We start from the raw sequence: 16509 nt of genomic DNA on the forward strand, positions 1-16509 counted from the left end.
TTAATCAATTTATTTATTTATTTAAAAATGTATTTATTTTTGGCTGCGTGGGATCTTCATTGCTGCGTGTGGACTTTCTCTAGTTGCGGCGAGCGGGGGCTACTCTTCATTGTGGTGCACGTGCATCACATTTTAGTGGCTTCTCTTGTTGCAGAGCATGGGCTTTAGGCACGCGGGCTTCAGTAGTTGTGGTGTGTGGGCTCAGTAATTGTGGCTTGCGGGCTCTAGAGCACAGGCTCAGTAGTTGTGGCACATGGGCTTAGTTGCTGTGCGGCATGTGGGATCTTCCTGGACCAGGGCTCAAACCCGTGTCCCCTGCATTGGCGGGTGGATTCTTAACCACTGTGCCACCAGTGAAGTCCCTGTTTTTACTTTTGAGTTTTGATAAAGTTCTTTTATATATTTTAGATACTAGTCCTATGTTAGATACATGGTATGCAAGCATTTTCTCTCAGTCTGTCACTTTTCTTTTCATCCTCTTAACAAGGTTCTTCACAGAACAAAAGTTTTAAATTTTGATGAAGTACAGTTTATCAATTTTTCCTTTTATGGATCATACTTTTGGTGTTTTTGCCTAGCCCTAGATCCTGAAGATTTTCTTCTTTTTTTTTTTTTCTCTAAAAGTTTTATAGTTTTATGGATTTAAGTCCTTGATCCATTTTTTTTTAACTTTTTATTTTATATTGGAGTATAGCTGATTAACAGTGTTGTGATAGTTTCAGGTGCACAGCAAAGGGACTCAGCCATACATATACATGTATCCATTCTCCCCCCAACTCCCCTCCCATCCAGGCTGCCACATAACGTTGAGCAGAGTTCCCTTCTTGATCCATTTTGAGTTTTTTTTTTTTTTTTAATAAAGTGTGAGACTTAGGTCAAGGTTTATTTTTTTTTATCTGTGGATGTCTGCTTGCTTCACTTCCATTTATTGAAAAGGCTATATTTTCTCTATTGAATTGCTTTTGCACTTTTGTCAGAAGTCAGTTGGGCATATTCATGCTGGTCTATTTCTGGGTTCTCTTGTCTGTTTCCAAATCTATAATTTGTTCTCAGATCTATATGTCTGTCCCTCCCCTGATACCATATAGTCTTGATAAGTTTAGCTTTATAACACGTCTTAATAATTGAGTTGACTGATTCCTCTTGCTCTATTCTCTTTCAAAATTGTTTTAACTATTCTAGTTCCTTTGTCTTTCCATTTAAATTTATTAATAATCTTGTCCATATCCACAAAAAATCTTTGCTGGGGTTTTGATAGGAATTGAGTTAAACTGTATATCAATTTGGGGAGAATTGACATCTTTACTATATTGAGTCTAACAGCCCATGAATCCATTCATTTACATTTTTGATATTTTTCATCATGATTTTGTATTTTTAGCATACAAGCCTTGTATATGTTTTGTTAGATTTATATCAGAATATTTCATTTTTTGGAGCATTTGTGAGTCATATTGTATTTTAAATTACAGTGCCCATGTATTCATTGGTAGAATATATAAATACAGTTGCTTTTGTGTGTTTATCTTGTATCCTGCACTTTGCTGAATTCACTTATATGTTGGAGATTTTGTCAGTTCTTTGGGATTTTCCACATAGATAGCTATGTCATCTACAAGTAGGGACAGTTTTATTTTTTCCTTTTGAATCGGTACGTCTTTTATTTCCTTATCTTCTCTTACTTCACAGGCTAGAGCTTCCAGCATTATCTTTAATAAGAGTGGTGAAGGTAGACATCCTTGCTTTGTTCTCAGTCTTAGGAGGAAAGCATATAGTATTTTACTATTAAATAAAATGTTATCTGTAGAGTTTTTGTAGATGCTCTTAATCAAGTTGAGGAAGTTCTCTTATATTCCTATTTTTTGGGTACCTTTTATCATGAATGGGTGTTGAATTTTGTCACTTTTTTTCTTCGTTCATTGATACAATTGTGGTTTTTCTTCATTAGCCTGTTAATATGGGTGGGATACTGATTTTTAAACATTGAGCCAGCCTTGTATCCCTGGAATAAACCTCACTTAATCATGGTATTTAATTCTTTTAAAATAAATTGCTGAATTCTATTTGTAATATTTTGTTAAGGGTTTTTATGTCTGTATTCGGGAAGTATATGGGTTTGCAGGTTTTTCTTTTTTTTTTAACTGGCTTTGTCTGATTTTGGTGTCAGGATAACAATACTGGCTTCATGAAGTGAATTAAGAAGGTTCCCTCTTCCATTTTTGGAAGAGATTATATAGGGTTAGTTAATTCTTCTTAAAAATGTTCGGTAAACTTCTCCTTTGAAGGTATTTGGGCCTGGAGTTTCTTTTCTGGGAATTTGTAAATTGTGAATTAAATTTCATTAAAAATCATAGAGCTTTTATCTGTTTCCTGTTGGGTGAGTCTGATAATTTGTGGTTTTTGAGAAATAAGTCTATTTCATAGAAGATGTCAAACTTTCACATGTACATTTGTTTATAATATTCCCCTATTAGTCTTTTTTTTTTTTTTTTTTGCGGTGCGCGGGCCTCTCACTGTTGTGGCCTCTCCTGTTGCGGAGCACAGGCTCCGGACGTGCAGGCTCAGCGGCCATGGCTCACGGGCCTAGCTGCTCCGCGGCATGTGGGATCTTCCCGGACCGGGGCACGAACCCGTGTCCCCTGCATTGGCAGGCGGACTCACTGCGCCACCAGGGAAGCCCCCTTATTAGTCTTTTGATGTCTGCAGGGTCTGTAGTGATTGTTTTTCTGTTTTTAGTTTTATTCATTTCTTCTCTGATCTTTATTATTCCGTTTTTCCTACTGGCTTTGGGTTTATTTTTCTCTTCTTTTTCTACGTTCTTGTGATGGGGGCTTAGATTATTGATTTGAGACTTTTCCTCTTTTCTAATGTATGCATTTAGTTATAAATTTGCTATAAATTTCTGCCATTGCTGCTTTAGCTGTGTCCTACAAATTTTGATATTGTATATTTTCATTTTTATTCATTTCCGTGTATTTTGAAATTTTCCTTGAGACTTCCTCTTTGACCCATGAATTATTTAGTATATTGGTTATGTTCCAAGTGTTTGGAGATTTTCCTGTTATCTTTTTGTTATTGATTTCTAGTTTGATTACATTGTGGTCAGAGAACATACTTTATATGATTTCAGTTCTTTTAAGTTTGTTGAGGTTTGTTTTATAGCCTAGGGTATGGTCTATTTTGGTATGTGTTCTTTGGGCACTTGAAAAGGATATGTATTCTGCTGTTGTTGAATGTAGTGTTCTATAAATGTTGATTAGATCCTTAAAGGATGGTGTTATTGAGTGCTTCGGTATCCTTGCTGATCTTCTGTCTATTTACTCTTATTGAGAGAGGGGTATTGTAGTCTCTAACTATAATTGTGAGCTTGTCTCTTTCTCCTTTCAATTTTGTCAGTTTTTGCTTCACTTACTTAGTGGCTCTGTTGTTTGGTGCATACACATTTAGAGTTGCTACGTGTTCTTGGTAGACTGATCCTTTATGATTATATAATGTCCTCTATCTCTGCTGATTTTTTTTTTGCTCTGAATTCTACTTTATCTGATATTAATATGTAAAAATGTAATTTTATTTAATTTTAATTAATTTAAATTTAAATAGGCTCATGTGGCTGGTGGCTGCCATATTGACATTGCAGTCCTGGAAGATGGAGAGAGCTATGACACAATAAATTTGATTAAAAGGTAAATTTTATAGTATGTTAGAAGGTGTTAAGGGCAATGGGTGGTTAGCAGGAAAGGGAAATTGGGGCAGAGAAAGTGGGTGATATGACTTTAAATTGGGTAATCAAGGAAGAAATCATTGAATGTGACACTTGGGCAAAGATTTGAAGGAGTGAGAGAGTTAGCAATACAAGTATCTTGGGGAAAAGTATATTAAAGGCCAAGAGGGAGGCGGGCCGTAGTAAGAACTTTAGCTTTTACTCTGAGTGACATGGAGAGCCACTTGAGAATTTAAAGCAGACCCTGATTCATTCTGACTTATGTGTTGTATGAAGATCATTCTGGCTGGTGTGTTGAAAGTAGACTGTAGGGGACAAAGGGTGGAAACAGGGAGGCCATTTAGGAGACAGGAATATAGGTGAAAGATGACAGTAGCCAGACCAAATGGTTAGAGCAGGTTTTTAAGAAAATATCAGACATTTGGTTTTAGGTGTGTTACATTTGAATTGTTTATTAAATAGATCCAAGTGGAGAAAGCAAGTAGATTGTCAAAGTTCTCCAGATCTATCAGTCCCTGCCCTTGTGGAGCTTACATTTTACTAGAATATGGGTAGTAAATACAATACATAAATAAAACAAATGGATAAAACATACACTGTGTTAGAAGGTAAATCTTAGGGAGAAAATTCAAGTAAGGAAAAAGGGATAAGTGGTGTTGGGCGACTGACTTGCTGAGAAGGTAACAACTGAGTAATGATAGGACTAATGATAGGAGGAAATACATCTTTTAGATACCTGGGATAATATTAGTTTAGGTAGAAGGGACCAAATGTAAAGGTTCTGAGATGGGAGCATGGCTGATGTTTGAAGAAGAAGGAGGTGAAGTATGGCTGGAGTGACATGAGCAAGGGAAAGAGGATTAGGGATGACAGCACAGAAGTAAAAAGTGTCTGCGTTATAGGCCCTTTTAAGGGCTCTGGCTTTTATCCTGAATGAGATGGGAAGCTAGTGGATAGTTTAGCAGAAGAGAGGCATGATCTGACCCTGTGGTTTAACTGAGTCACTCTAGTTGTTATGAATGAAGGGGCAAGGGTGGAAGCAAGATTAGTTAGGAGACTTTTATACTAATCCGCTGTGGTAGCAGTGGAAATGGTGAGGAATGATCATATTCTGGATACATTTTGAGGGTTGCATTGACAAAATTGCCTTACTGATTGGATGTGGGCTGGACAGGAGTCAAGGATTATTCCAAGGTTTTTGACCTGAGCCGTTGGAAGGATAGAGTTGCATTAATTGAGATAGGAAAGACTAGGAAGGACAGGTGTGAAGTAGGTGATCAGGAGCTCAGTTTTGGACATGTTAAGCTTATGATGCCTATTGGACATCCAAATAGGTGTTCAGTAGGCATTCTCATTATGAATACTGTTTTTGTTTTAAAAATGAAATAATTGTACTAAAACAGTGTACTCATTGTTCTGAAAATATATTGCATTTGTTAATATCTTAATTTTTAACATGTTCAATCCTGAAAAACTTGAATATTTTTGAGAGAGAAATTGTTTGACTGCTTTTTGGCTTTGCTGCCACCAGAGTTGATGGTACTTTCTTAAATAAAGATGTCATTCCGATTTTAGACATGGAAATATAACTATAGTCCGAGTGTTTCAACTTGCTTTCTATTTTAGGTCCTATTACTGCTGGATTGTGCAAGATATTTAACCCTATTTTCTTTGAGGTATGACTTAAATATCAAAAGTCTTAAATAAGAGAAGGGAAACATTTTAGTTTTGGAAGTCAGAATGCCAAGGAGAAGGAAAAATCTTGGGGGAAATCCTTTTCGGAAGACTACAAACTCTAAGGAAGTTGTATCCAGTGTTGCTAGTCATGAGGAGCCAACCACTACTCTTCCTTCCATGTGTGAGACAAAAGTTGATCAGGAAGAACTCTTCACCAGTATCTCAGAGATGTTTTCTGATCTGGATCCTGATGTAGTGTATTTGATGCTTTCTGAATGTGATTTCAAAGGTGAGAAAAAGTTTAGTTTGAACCCTTTGCATCCTATAAGAAGATTTCATGTACTATGGTATGACCAGTAGTAATATAGAAAATGACTACCTTATTTCTATTTTGTTCATCATTTTTTGAATATCTGCTGCGGGCAAGGTATAAGTTGGGTATTACAAGGGATATGAAGAAGAATAAAGCTTAGCTTCTTCTTTCAAGAAATGTACAGTTGTAAGTGTAAGATGTATGTGTAGGTATCATATTCTATGTTTTATTTCTTTTTATCTTCCCTCTAGAATAGGTTGGCACTATTGACGTTTTGGACCGGATAATTCTTTGTTGTGCGTGGCTTTCCTGTGCATCGTAGGATGTTGAGCAGCATCTCTGGCCTGTACCCACTAGCTGCCAGTAGCACATTCCTCCCTGCTACCCCAGTTGTGACAACTAAAAATGCCTCTATATATCATCTTATGTCCCCTGGGGGCAATATCATCCCCCAGTTGAGAATCATTGACCTAGAATGTAAGCTCCTTAAAGACAGGGATTTAAAAATCTTTTGTTTTACTGTTGTGTCTCCAAGCCCCCAAATACCAAATGACTCAGTAGGATCTCAGTAAATATTTCTTGAGTGAAAAGGTAATTATAATTGTGGAAATGAGAGCTGATTAAGAATTGAGGCTAATAGAGTAGTGTGGTTTCAAAAATTTGGCTTTGGAGTCAAGAAAACTAGGTTGGATTTCCAGCTCTGTCACTTAACCTCTCTGGTTTCAGTTTTCTTATCTGCTAAGGAGAATAATAATAGTATGTACCTCATAGGACTTTTTCAGTGAAGGTTGAGTTTTCGTTTTTTTGGTTTGTTTTGATAAAGTCTTCAGTATAGTAAGTTATTAATGACTTGTAATAAATTGTTTAGATGTATGTTTGCAGCCATACATATCAAATTTGACTGATGAGTAAATTAAATATTGATGTTTAGCATTGCTATTGGCCATGATTAGTATAAGATAAAATTATTCTAGGTTTAGGGAGTTTTGGTAATGTGATAAACTTCCATTTTTTTTACATTCTGTGGTCTGTGATGTGAGCATATCTTATCTATCCTGTTATGTATACAGAAAACCAGTTTTCAGCAGTTCACGTGATGCTCAGAAATGATAGTGTTTACAATTTTACTTGTGGCTTCAACATTTATTTCCTAATTTTGATGTGTTTAAACTTTATTTGTTGCACATACACTGACATAGCAATGAAGAATTACAAGGAAAATATATTACCCTTACATCCTAACAAAAAACATTTCTCTTTTCCAGGATCTTCTCTACACCTTGTTCATAAATACTGATGTTTTGAGTAGTTTGAATAATAACATTGATGAAATTGTATATTCTACTTTTTAAACTTAACATAAGCATTTTTTTCAGTGTTGGCTGCAGTCTTTATATTTATTTTTAATAGCTTTCTAATATTCCATTGGGTTGTTGTGCTCTAATTTATTTAATTATAACTAAGTTTTACATGGATAATTAATATTGCAAAGAACATCTTGGTACAAATAAACTTTTCTGTCTTTTGGCTTTTTTCTCAGTCCCAAAGTTTTATTTTCTTCTATCACAGGGTTAGGACAGTTTTTGGCTCTTGGAAACATACTGCTAAATTGCCTACTAAAGAGGTGTGCCATATGGTATCAGCATGGGAAAGGGTGGGGTGGGATAAATTGGGAGATTGGGATCGACATATTCACACTACTACATATAAAATAGATAACTAATAAGGATCTACTGTATAGTACGGGGAACTCTTCTCAGTACTCTGTAATGATCTACATAGGAAAAGAATCTAAAAAAGAGTAGATATATGTGTATGTATAACTGATTCACTTTGCTGTACAGCGGGAACTAACACAACATTGTAAAGTAACTACACTCCAATAAAAATTAACTTAAAAAATAAATTTATTTAAAAAAAAACGGGGGTGTGCCTATTTGTAATGACACCAGCACTGTATAAGTATAGGAGTTTCGTCACAGCCTTTTGAGCATTGAGTGGTATTATTTTAAGATTTTAGGAATAAGATTTTACCTTTTCTTAATGCTATTTTTTTAAGATAAAGAGAAATGTTGAATATATTTGTGTATGATTGTTTATTAATTCTTGTATTGTGTGAATTGTTCATGTGCTTTTCATTGTTTTATACCATTGTTTTAATTTTTTTCAACATTCTGTGAAAGAACTTTTCTTTTGTGTTATATAAATATAGTTTGATCTTTTACTTATTTTTACTTAATACTGTTTTTTCATTATATACACATTAATTTTTTTGGTTGATTTTTTTCTTTTGTGATTTTTCTATCACATAGATTTTTTTCTTAGAAATACCTCTTATATTTGCTTTTTTTTCCTTTTCTTTTTTCTTTTTTCCATGTTTAGGGCTTCTAGCTTTTGTAGCATTGCTATAGTCTTCTAACTGGTCTCTCTGTCAGCCTTGCCCCCTCCAATCCCTCTTTGTTTTTCTTCTTAAGGGAACATAATTTGGGTGCTTACTAGGTGCCAGTCCTTGTGCACAGCCCTTTTTCATGGATTATCTCATTTAATCCTCACAACAACACTATGAGGTAGGTACTTTTATTATCCACACATTGCAGATGAGGAAATCAAGGCTTAGGAAAGTTAAGTAGCTCATTCAAAGTGTTATTGCCAGCAAGTAGGGATTTAAATGTTGTTCTGACTCCTGACCAGAGCTTTTACCTACTGTGCTGTGCTGTTTCCACATTTATCTTCCATAAAACAAAACAAGATAAAACACAAAAATAATATAAAAAAGCCTCAAATTTCTGATGCTTAACAATTCTAATGGCTCTGTATTTATGTTATAAGGGAAGGAGCTCAGCAGTGGAGTCAGACATACCAGTCCTGGCTCTGTTGCTTACTATCTGTGTGACTTGGGCTAAGTTAATGTACTTTCTGAACTTCATTTCCTTCATCTATTTGCTAGGAATACTGTAACTCATAGTATAATTTGAAGATTCAGTGAGATGACAAAGCATCTAGCCCAAATGCTATGACAGGTAGTTTCCCTTCAAGTTCCCTTAGAAAATAAAATTGATATTTCTTACCATGAAATACAGGACGCTTCCCAATTTCCCTTTCCAGTTTTATCTCCTCTTACCCACCATACTACTTGTACTCGCATTCCAACAAACTTCTCTTAATAACTTAAACATGCTTTGTGTTTTCAAGACTGGCTTTGCCTTTCCCTTCTGTGTCTGACAAGTTTCTTTTTGATCTTCGACTCCCAGTTCACATATTACCTTATGTGAAATCTTTCCTTACTCTCCTATAAGGCTGTTAAGGCATTTGTATATTATAAAAAGTGTGCATTATTTAACCTATATTATATTATAGTGTGATTGTCTTCTAACGTAATTATCTGTAATTGCCTCCATTAGACTGCAAAAATCCTTTGAGTGTAGTTAAAAGCCGTCTTATTCATCATTGTACAAAGTATGTCTGATACGTAGTACATGCTCATACATATTTTTTTGTATTAAGTGAAATTCATAGCATGGACCATATATACAAATTACATTTACTAGGAGAGTACTTAAAATACTTCATCCTTAAAAGGACATGCAGTAGGTTAGTATTTGTTGAGTAAATCAACTGATTTTAGGATCTGTATAAACAACCCTAATGTATATAATTACAGATATTTTTACTTTTAATCAATAAATTCATCAGAGAATATCTACTTGATGGCAGTTCATTAGCCTAGTTTACTACTGTTTGTTTGAAAGTAACATTGCATGTCTTCATAATTTAAACCTTTCACTGATACAGACTGATATATTAGTAAAATATTAATTTAAGGAATGACTTGAATACTTATAAATTTCTCTGTATTTCATTCAATGTGAATTCTAGTATAATTTTATGTGGATTTTAATTAAATTATATTTTACTGTTTTCAATACATACGGATATATTTTGTTGTCGTTCTTGTTGTACAGTTGAAAATGCCATGGATTGTCTATTAGAATTATCAGCCACTGACGCTAAAATAGAAGAATCGCCTTCAAAAAGCTTCGTTGCTTCTGAGAACCAAGTAGATGCAGTGGGATGTGAAATAATGGAAAAGTGTCCTCCTGAAGAAGAGAATGAAGATTCAAAAATGGATTCATTTTTGGACATGCAGCTAACTGAAGACTTAGATTCCTTAATACAGAATGCTTTTGAGAAATTGAACTCTTCTCCTGATGACCATGCATACTCATTTTTGACTTTGCAAGATGTTAATAATCTTAGTAACCCGAGTGCATTTATAAATTCAGATTCAAGTAGTACGACTCCCATTCTTTCTACCCAAAATATGGATTTGAACAGTGAAAATGTAGAGAGTTCTGCCTCTACATTAAGTTCAAATTCCTTAACTTCACATTCACTTTCAAATGAGTCCAAAAGTTTTACAAAGGATAACACATTGGCATTGGAAGATTCTCTTCTCAGTAGTTCTTTAAATGTAGCAAATGACACTACGATGGATTGTAGTAACCAAATTCAGAAAGAGCTTTTAGAATCTGTGTGTGTTGAGACTCAGTTCTCTCAAGCCCCTGTAGATTTGGATGCCAACGAACTTCAGGCGCCTTTAAACCTTACTGTGCAAAATCTGGGGCTTGGTTTACTAGGTACAGGTGGAGATCAGAAATCTTCTGTCCCTGATGTTTTTGTACCTTCTGAAGAATTCAATTTCCAGTCACACAAACAGACTGAACTGCCACCAAAGGGGAAGGATGTGAACTACTGCCCAGTACTTACCCCTCTCCCTCTACTGCTGCCTCCTCCTCCCCCTCCACCAATGTGGAATCCAATGATTCCTGCTTTTGACCTCTTTCAAGGAAACCATGGCTTTGTAGCTCCTGTTGTAACCACAGCTGCACACTGGAGACCTGTCAACTATACATTTCCACCCCCGGTTATTTCTCATACTTCCCCAACAAAGGTATGGAGAAATAAAGAGGGAACAAGTGCTTATCAGGTACAAGAAACTCCAGCTTCTCAGGTTGTAAGAAAGAAGACATCATCTTATGTTGGACTAGTTCTTGTTCTTCTCAGAGGGCTTCCGGGATCAGGAAAATCTTTTTTGGCAAGGTATGAGGTTTAATTGAGTTTAAAGAAAGAGTGTAATGCATGAACTTGAATATTTATAACAGCGTAAATATGTGGAATACTTTTAGTTCATAGAGATGTTTACTAATTTTTTTTTAACTTTGTAGCTAATAGCACTGTTTTCTCTAGAAGTTTTTATTGAATTCTTTCATCTCAGAATATTTTGAGAGACAGAATAGAGGAAAATATTAAAGATGATTCCAAGATTGTGAACTTGTGAAATCAACAGAAATAAGTTCATGTGGAAGAGAACTAATTTGGGTGGGAGAAAGATGAATTCAGCTTTGATTATAGAGATAAAGGGCCATAATTGATTTTGAATTCAAGGAAGTCTTATACACAAGAATTCTACTGGTAGTTGGAGATTTGGAAGTGTAGCATGTTGTTAAATAAGGTTTTAGAAATGTATGTTTGAAGAAAGAACATGGGATGAACCACTGATAGAGAACTTCAAATTCTCAGTGATTTATTTCTTGCAAAATGTGCTCTCAGTTGTTTTATCTCAAATACCCATCTATGTCCCTTTTGTAATCAAGGAATGTTGTGGATGCCTTGGTGTGAGAGACTAGAGTCAGGGTTAGAGGCAGCTTTGTTGTGTTTTCAGTAGCACTTGTTAAAGAGTGTTGTTTTCAAAGTTTTTTCCTACCCTCCTTCTTTAAATTCCAGAATATTTACATCTAATATATTTTATTTGCCAGTTTTTCCCTTTTCCTTCCAAATTTTAACTCTTTGCTCTCTTCTATTCTTAGCTGGGTCTTTTCTATTTGATCCTGGGTGTATCTAGCATTAGTGAGTATGCATGTATACCTTGATGAGCTCATTTTCAGTTTTTTTTTTTTTTTTTGCGGTACGCAGGCCTCTCACTGTTGTGGCCTCTCCCACTGCGGAGCACAGGCTGCGGACGCGCAGGCCCAGTGGCCATGGCTCACGGGCCCAGGCGCTCCGCGGCATGTGGGATCCTCCCTGACCGGGGCACGATCCCCCGTCCCCTGCATCGGCAGGTGGACTCTCAACCACTGCGCCACCAGGGAAGCCCTTCAGTTGTTTTTTTTAATGTCCTTTCTTAGTGTGGATTTATTTCCCAATAAATTTCCACATATTCTACTCATACACTTATAAGTATATTCTTCTGTAGACATAGGCTTTCTCATTGATTTAATGACCACAAGAATAAAAAACACTTTAATTTAATATTATAGACATTACAGTCAGTTATGATATTGCATTTTGTGAAAGATTGGAACAAAAGGTTGTACCTTAAAAAGTAATAGTGCTGTGACATTTGTTTGAAGAACTAGGTTTCAGAAGCCTTAGAGCCAGAGGCAGCTACAGTTAGCAATTGGGAAGGGAAAGAAGTGCGTGTTACAAAGTCAGAGCTTACTAATAATTTTTGAATGAGTAGAGAGAAATAACTGGGAAGTACAGAGACATAGAAGCTGAGTTTTCTCAGAGAGAACAGTCCACCGTATTAAGCTAGCATGCAAGCCCAAGGAAAATGAAAGATGAAAAACAGCTTTTGGATTTATTGGAAAGAAGGTCATGAATGGATATCTTGAAAAACAATTTTGTTGCGCTGGGAAGGTGGAAGACCTTAAGACCTTAAAAAAGCATTTATACTAAAGCAGTTAAGGGAAGGAGAGAAGTTGGGTAATAGTTGAAAAAGGGGTCCTTAAAGTGTGGTTAAAATTTTAAAAGATAGCTGAGATGTATACACGTTTAAAGGGAAAAGAGGAATTAAAGTGTCAGAGGGGAAGACTTAGAGATAAAGGAGAAGAGGGTAAATGTAGGAGTCTTAAAAAGTGGGATCAAGTGAGCATTCACCAGAATGTGAGCTCCATGAGTGCAAGAATGTTTGTTGTTTTTATTCACTGATGTATGCTCAGTGCTTAAAACAGTGCCTGGCACTTAGTAGATGCTAATAAAAATTAAATTCAAAAGGTATATTTTAATATGGGAAAAGAATCTAAAAAAGAGTGGATATATGTATAACTGATTCACTTTGCTGTACACCTGAAACTAACACAACATTTTAAATCAACTATACTACAATAAAAATTAATTTAAAAGTATATTTTAACTTCAGGAATATTTATACGTTTTAGGAGAGGATAAATGGTGATATTTTACAAATGGTTAAGAGGGTAGCATTGTTATGTCTCTGTGGATTCTGTTTGCTTAGTTTTTGCACGTATCTCAATTACATAGAAGATAAATTCCAGAGTCAAGAAAGAGAGATGGGAGACTTCCCTGGTGGTCCAGTAGTTGAGACTTTGCGCTTCCACTGCAGGGGACACAGCTTTGATCCCTGGTTGGGGAACTAAGATCCCCTGCAACCTGCGCAGCATGGCCAAAAGAAAGAGATGTCAGAAAAGCCCAGCAAAACTATCTTAACTTTGTATAATTTAACAGATTAAATTAATAGTCTATTAACATTATATTTTTGGATGTTTTTGGCATACTCACTAAATTTATGGCAATATACAAAGAGCTTCATCTACTTTTGAAGATCGGTTGAATATCAAGGTACTCACCTAATGGGAAGTGACCTTCCACTTAGAGTGGGTAAGGTAGATCAGTGTGTATCAAGTGACCAGATGAGGGGATTGCCTGTGACTGATAAGAGTTCTGAAGCATTTGCAGTTGTCTGGTTTTCATGATAATTAAAATGTGTTAATTTTCAAACCTTTATAGTATATAAAGCAAAGTAGCCTTGCCTCAGGTCAGTATACCTGGGAGTCAAACTTCTGCTTAGAGGATTTCTAGTGTGATTTTATTTTTTTAATATTTTATTTATTTATTTATTTATTTTATTTTTGGCTGCGTTGTGTCTTAGTTGTGGCACACGGGATCTTTCGTTGTGGCACGCGGGCTCTTTGTTGCAGTGCACGGGCTTCTCCCTAGTTGTGGCACATGAGCTCCAGAGCACGCGGGCTCAGTAGTTGCAGCGCGCAGGCTTAGTTGCCCCTCGGCATGTGGGATCTTAAGTTCTCTGACCTGGGATCAAACCTGCATCCTCTGCACTGGAAGGCATATTCTCAATCACTGGACCACCAGGGAAGTCCCTCTAGTGTGATTTGTTTGAATAATAAAATATTTTCATTCTTTTAAATAATAATATTTGAATTTTTAAGTCGGTTTTTTAAAAAATTAATTTATTTGTTTATTTTTGGCTGTGTTGCGTCTTCTTTACCTTGCGCGGGCTTTCTCTGGTTGGGGCGAGTGAGGACTACTCTTTGTTGCGGTGCACGGGCTTCTCATTGCGGTGGCTTCTCTTTGTTGTGGAGCATGGGCTCTAGGCGCGCAGGATTCAGTAGTCATGGTGCGCAGGCTCTAGAGCACAGGCTCAGTAGTTGCAACACACGGGCTTAGTTGCCCTGCGGCATGTGGGATATTCCTGGACCAGGGATCAGACCCGTGTGCCCTGCATTGGCAGGCGGATTCTTAACTGCTAAGCCACCAGGGAAGTCCAATACTTGAATTTTTAATTCGGATTATGACCTTGCAAAAATTAGGAGAGAGAATTTAAATAGAAGAAAAATGAATGAAAATAATTACATTTATCATTCACAGGACCTTGCAAGAGGATAATCCAAGTGGAGTCATTCTTAGTACTGATGATTATTTTTACATAAATGGACAATACCAGTTTGATGTAAAATACTTAGGAGAAGCACATGAATGGAACCAGAATCGTGGTAAGAATAGACATCAGATGATGCGTAATATTAAGAGGAATATAAAGAAAAAAATCCACTTAGTGTTTGTATTTTGAGAGACGTATAACTTTTAAAAGTTATAATTATCTTTAATTCTAAATTGTAACTATATATAATATAGGTAAAATTATAACAATTCTAATGTTACATAGTAAGTGAAAGAGGTAGTCTCATAGAGTTGTTATGAGAATTAAATGAGCTAAGTTTTATAGAATAGCTTAGTACATTGCATAACATGTTTAAGTTTTATTTAGTCAGTGGGTTATCTTGTCAGAAGTATAGTAAGTCAGATTTTCTGTGCTTGTCTCTGAATAGCTCAAGATGGTTACAGTTTTCTGGCTCTGGTTCCTGTTTCCTAAAATAGAATTTGCATTGTTAATCACTAGTCTTGCCTAGATTGGCTTAATTTTTATAGAGGATAGTGTGAATGTAAAAATGACTCTCCTCAAACTGAATCTGCAGGGAGATCATAGGTAAAACCTTAATTTCTTTATTAGTGCAACTGTCTATTCACTGAACATGGTTTTATTATGAAATGTTTAGTTATGGATAGAGTTTTATGTGTGAAGTTCTTATTAAGACATATAGACAATATTTTACTTAGTGTTTCTTTTACGATAAATGAAGGCTATGAAGGCTATTCTTGAGTTTGTCATCTTTAGACATTGTTAAATTTTTCTAAATTCATTCTTGAACGAAATACTGAAGTGAAAACTCAGGAATACCAACACAAAAATAAACAGTGTGATGTGATGAAGAGCAATCTTGGATTTGCCAGTTACTAGCTGTGTGATCTTGTGCAAGTTATTTATATTCTCCAGGACCCAGTGTCTTCATCTGTAAAAGGACTTAATAATACTAAACCCCCAGGATTCTTGTAAAGGTTAAATGAGAATGAAAAGTGCTTAGCCATAGTTCAGTGTGCCCTTTCTATAACAACAACCGCAACAATGATGGTATGAAATTAATTGGCAGAACTTTTTTTAAAAAGCTTTATTGAATGAGATAAGAATCAAATCGTTTTTAGCATATTCAGTGTTGTACAACCATCACCACAATCAATTTTAGAACGTTTTTATCACTCCAGAAAGACCTCATACCCATTAGCAGTCACTCCTCATTTCTCCCCAACTCTCTCCCAGCCCCAGGCAACTACTACTTTACTTTCTCTTTCTATAGGTTTGTCTCTTCTGAACATTTCATACAAGTAGAATCATATAATATGTGGTCTTTGTGAATGGCTTTCTTTCATTTAGCATAACGTTTTTCAAGGTTCATCCATGTTGTAGAAAGTATCAGTACTTTATTCTTTTTTATGGCTGAATAATATTCCATTATATGGATCTGCCACATTTTGTTTATCCATTCATTAGTTGATGGACATTTGGGTTGTTTCCACTTTTTGGCTATTATGAATAATGTTGCTATGAACATGCCTGTCTATGTCTAACCTTTTTAGTAACTGCCAAGCTATTTTCCAAAGCAGCTGCACTATTTTACATTCCCAGTAGCAGTTTATGAGGGTTCCAACTTCTCTATATCTTTACCAACACATGTTATTATCTATCTTTTTGATGATAGCTATCCTGGTGGGTGTGAAGTGGTATCATGTGTGGTTTTGATTTGCATTTTCCTGATGGCTGATGATGTTGAGCATCTTTTTGTGTGCTTGTTGGCTACTTGTTTATCTCCTTTGGAGAGCTTTCTATTCAAATCTTTTGCCATTTTTAAATTGAATTATTTGTCTTTTTATTATTGAGTTATAAGAGAGTATACAGAACTTTTAAAACTTCCAAATATTTTCCTCATAAGGCTTATTTATTGTGGCTCATCATTAATTCCCTGAATGGTCTAATTCCTTGGGAAAAAAGGCAGTTTTATAAGAAAATCTCTTGCACAAGGCATATAATAATTGTTTATTTCAAATCAAGACATCTTGTTTTTTGTCATGTGTATGCGTGTTT

General features: G+C 35.6%; 1 protein-coding gene across 5 annotated transcripts in view; it reads left to right on the top strand.

Annotated features, from left to right (window-relative positions):
• The window catches only part of N4BP2 (NEDD4 binding protein 2), an 89506-nt gene that overhangs the window by 24958 nt on the left and 48039 nt on the right, over positions 1-16509 (top strand). For 2 of the 5 annotated variants that reach the window (XM_060299250.1, XM_060299251.1), the window contains 3 exons: positions 8186-8278; positions 9674-10811; positions 14400-14524. In XM_060299250.1, the coding sequence (XP_060155233.1) occupies positions 9685-10811; positions 14400-14524 (1252 nt within the window). In that variant the 5' untranslated portion in view covers positions 8186-8278; positions 9674-9684. Of the gene's footprint in view, positions 1-5461; positions 5688-8185; positions 8279-9673; positions 10812-14399; positions 14525-16509 lie in introns of those variants that run through there. The other 3 variants (XM_060299252.1, XM_060299254.1, XM_060299253.1) reach the window with 3 other exon arrangements.

Source organism: Globicephala melas, chromosome 5 (assembly GCF_963455315.2).
Source record: "Globicephala melas chromosome 5, mGloMel1.2, whole genome shotgun sequence".
Classification (NCBI taxonomy): domain Eukaryota; kingdom Metazoa; phylum Chordata; class Mammalia; order Artiodactyla; family Delphinidae; genus Globicephala; species Globicephala melas.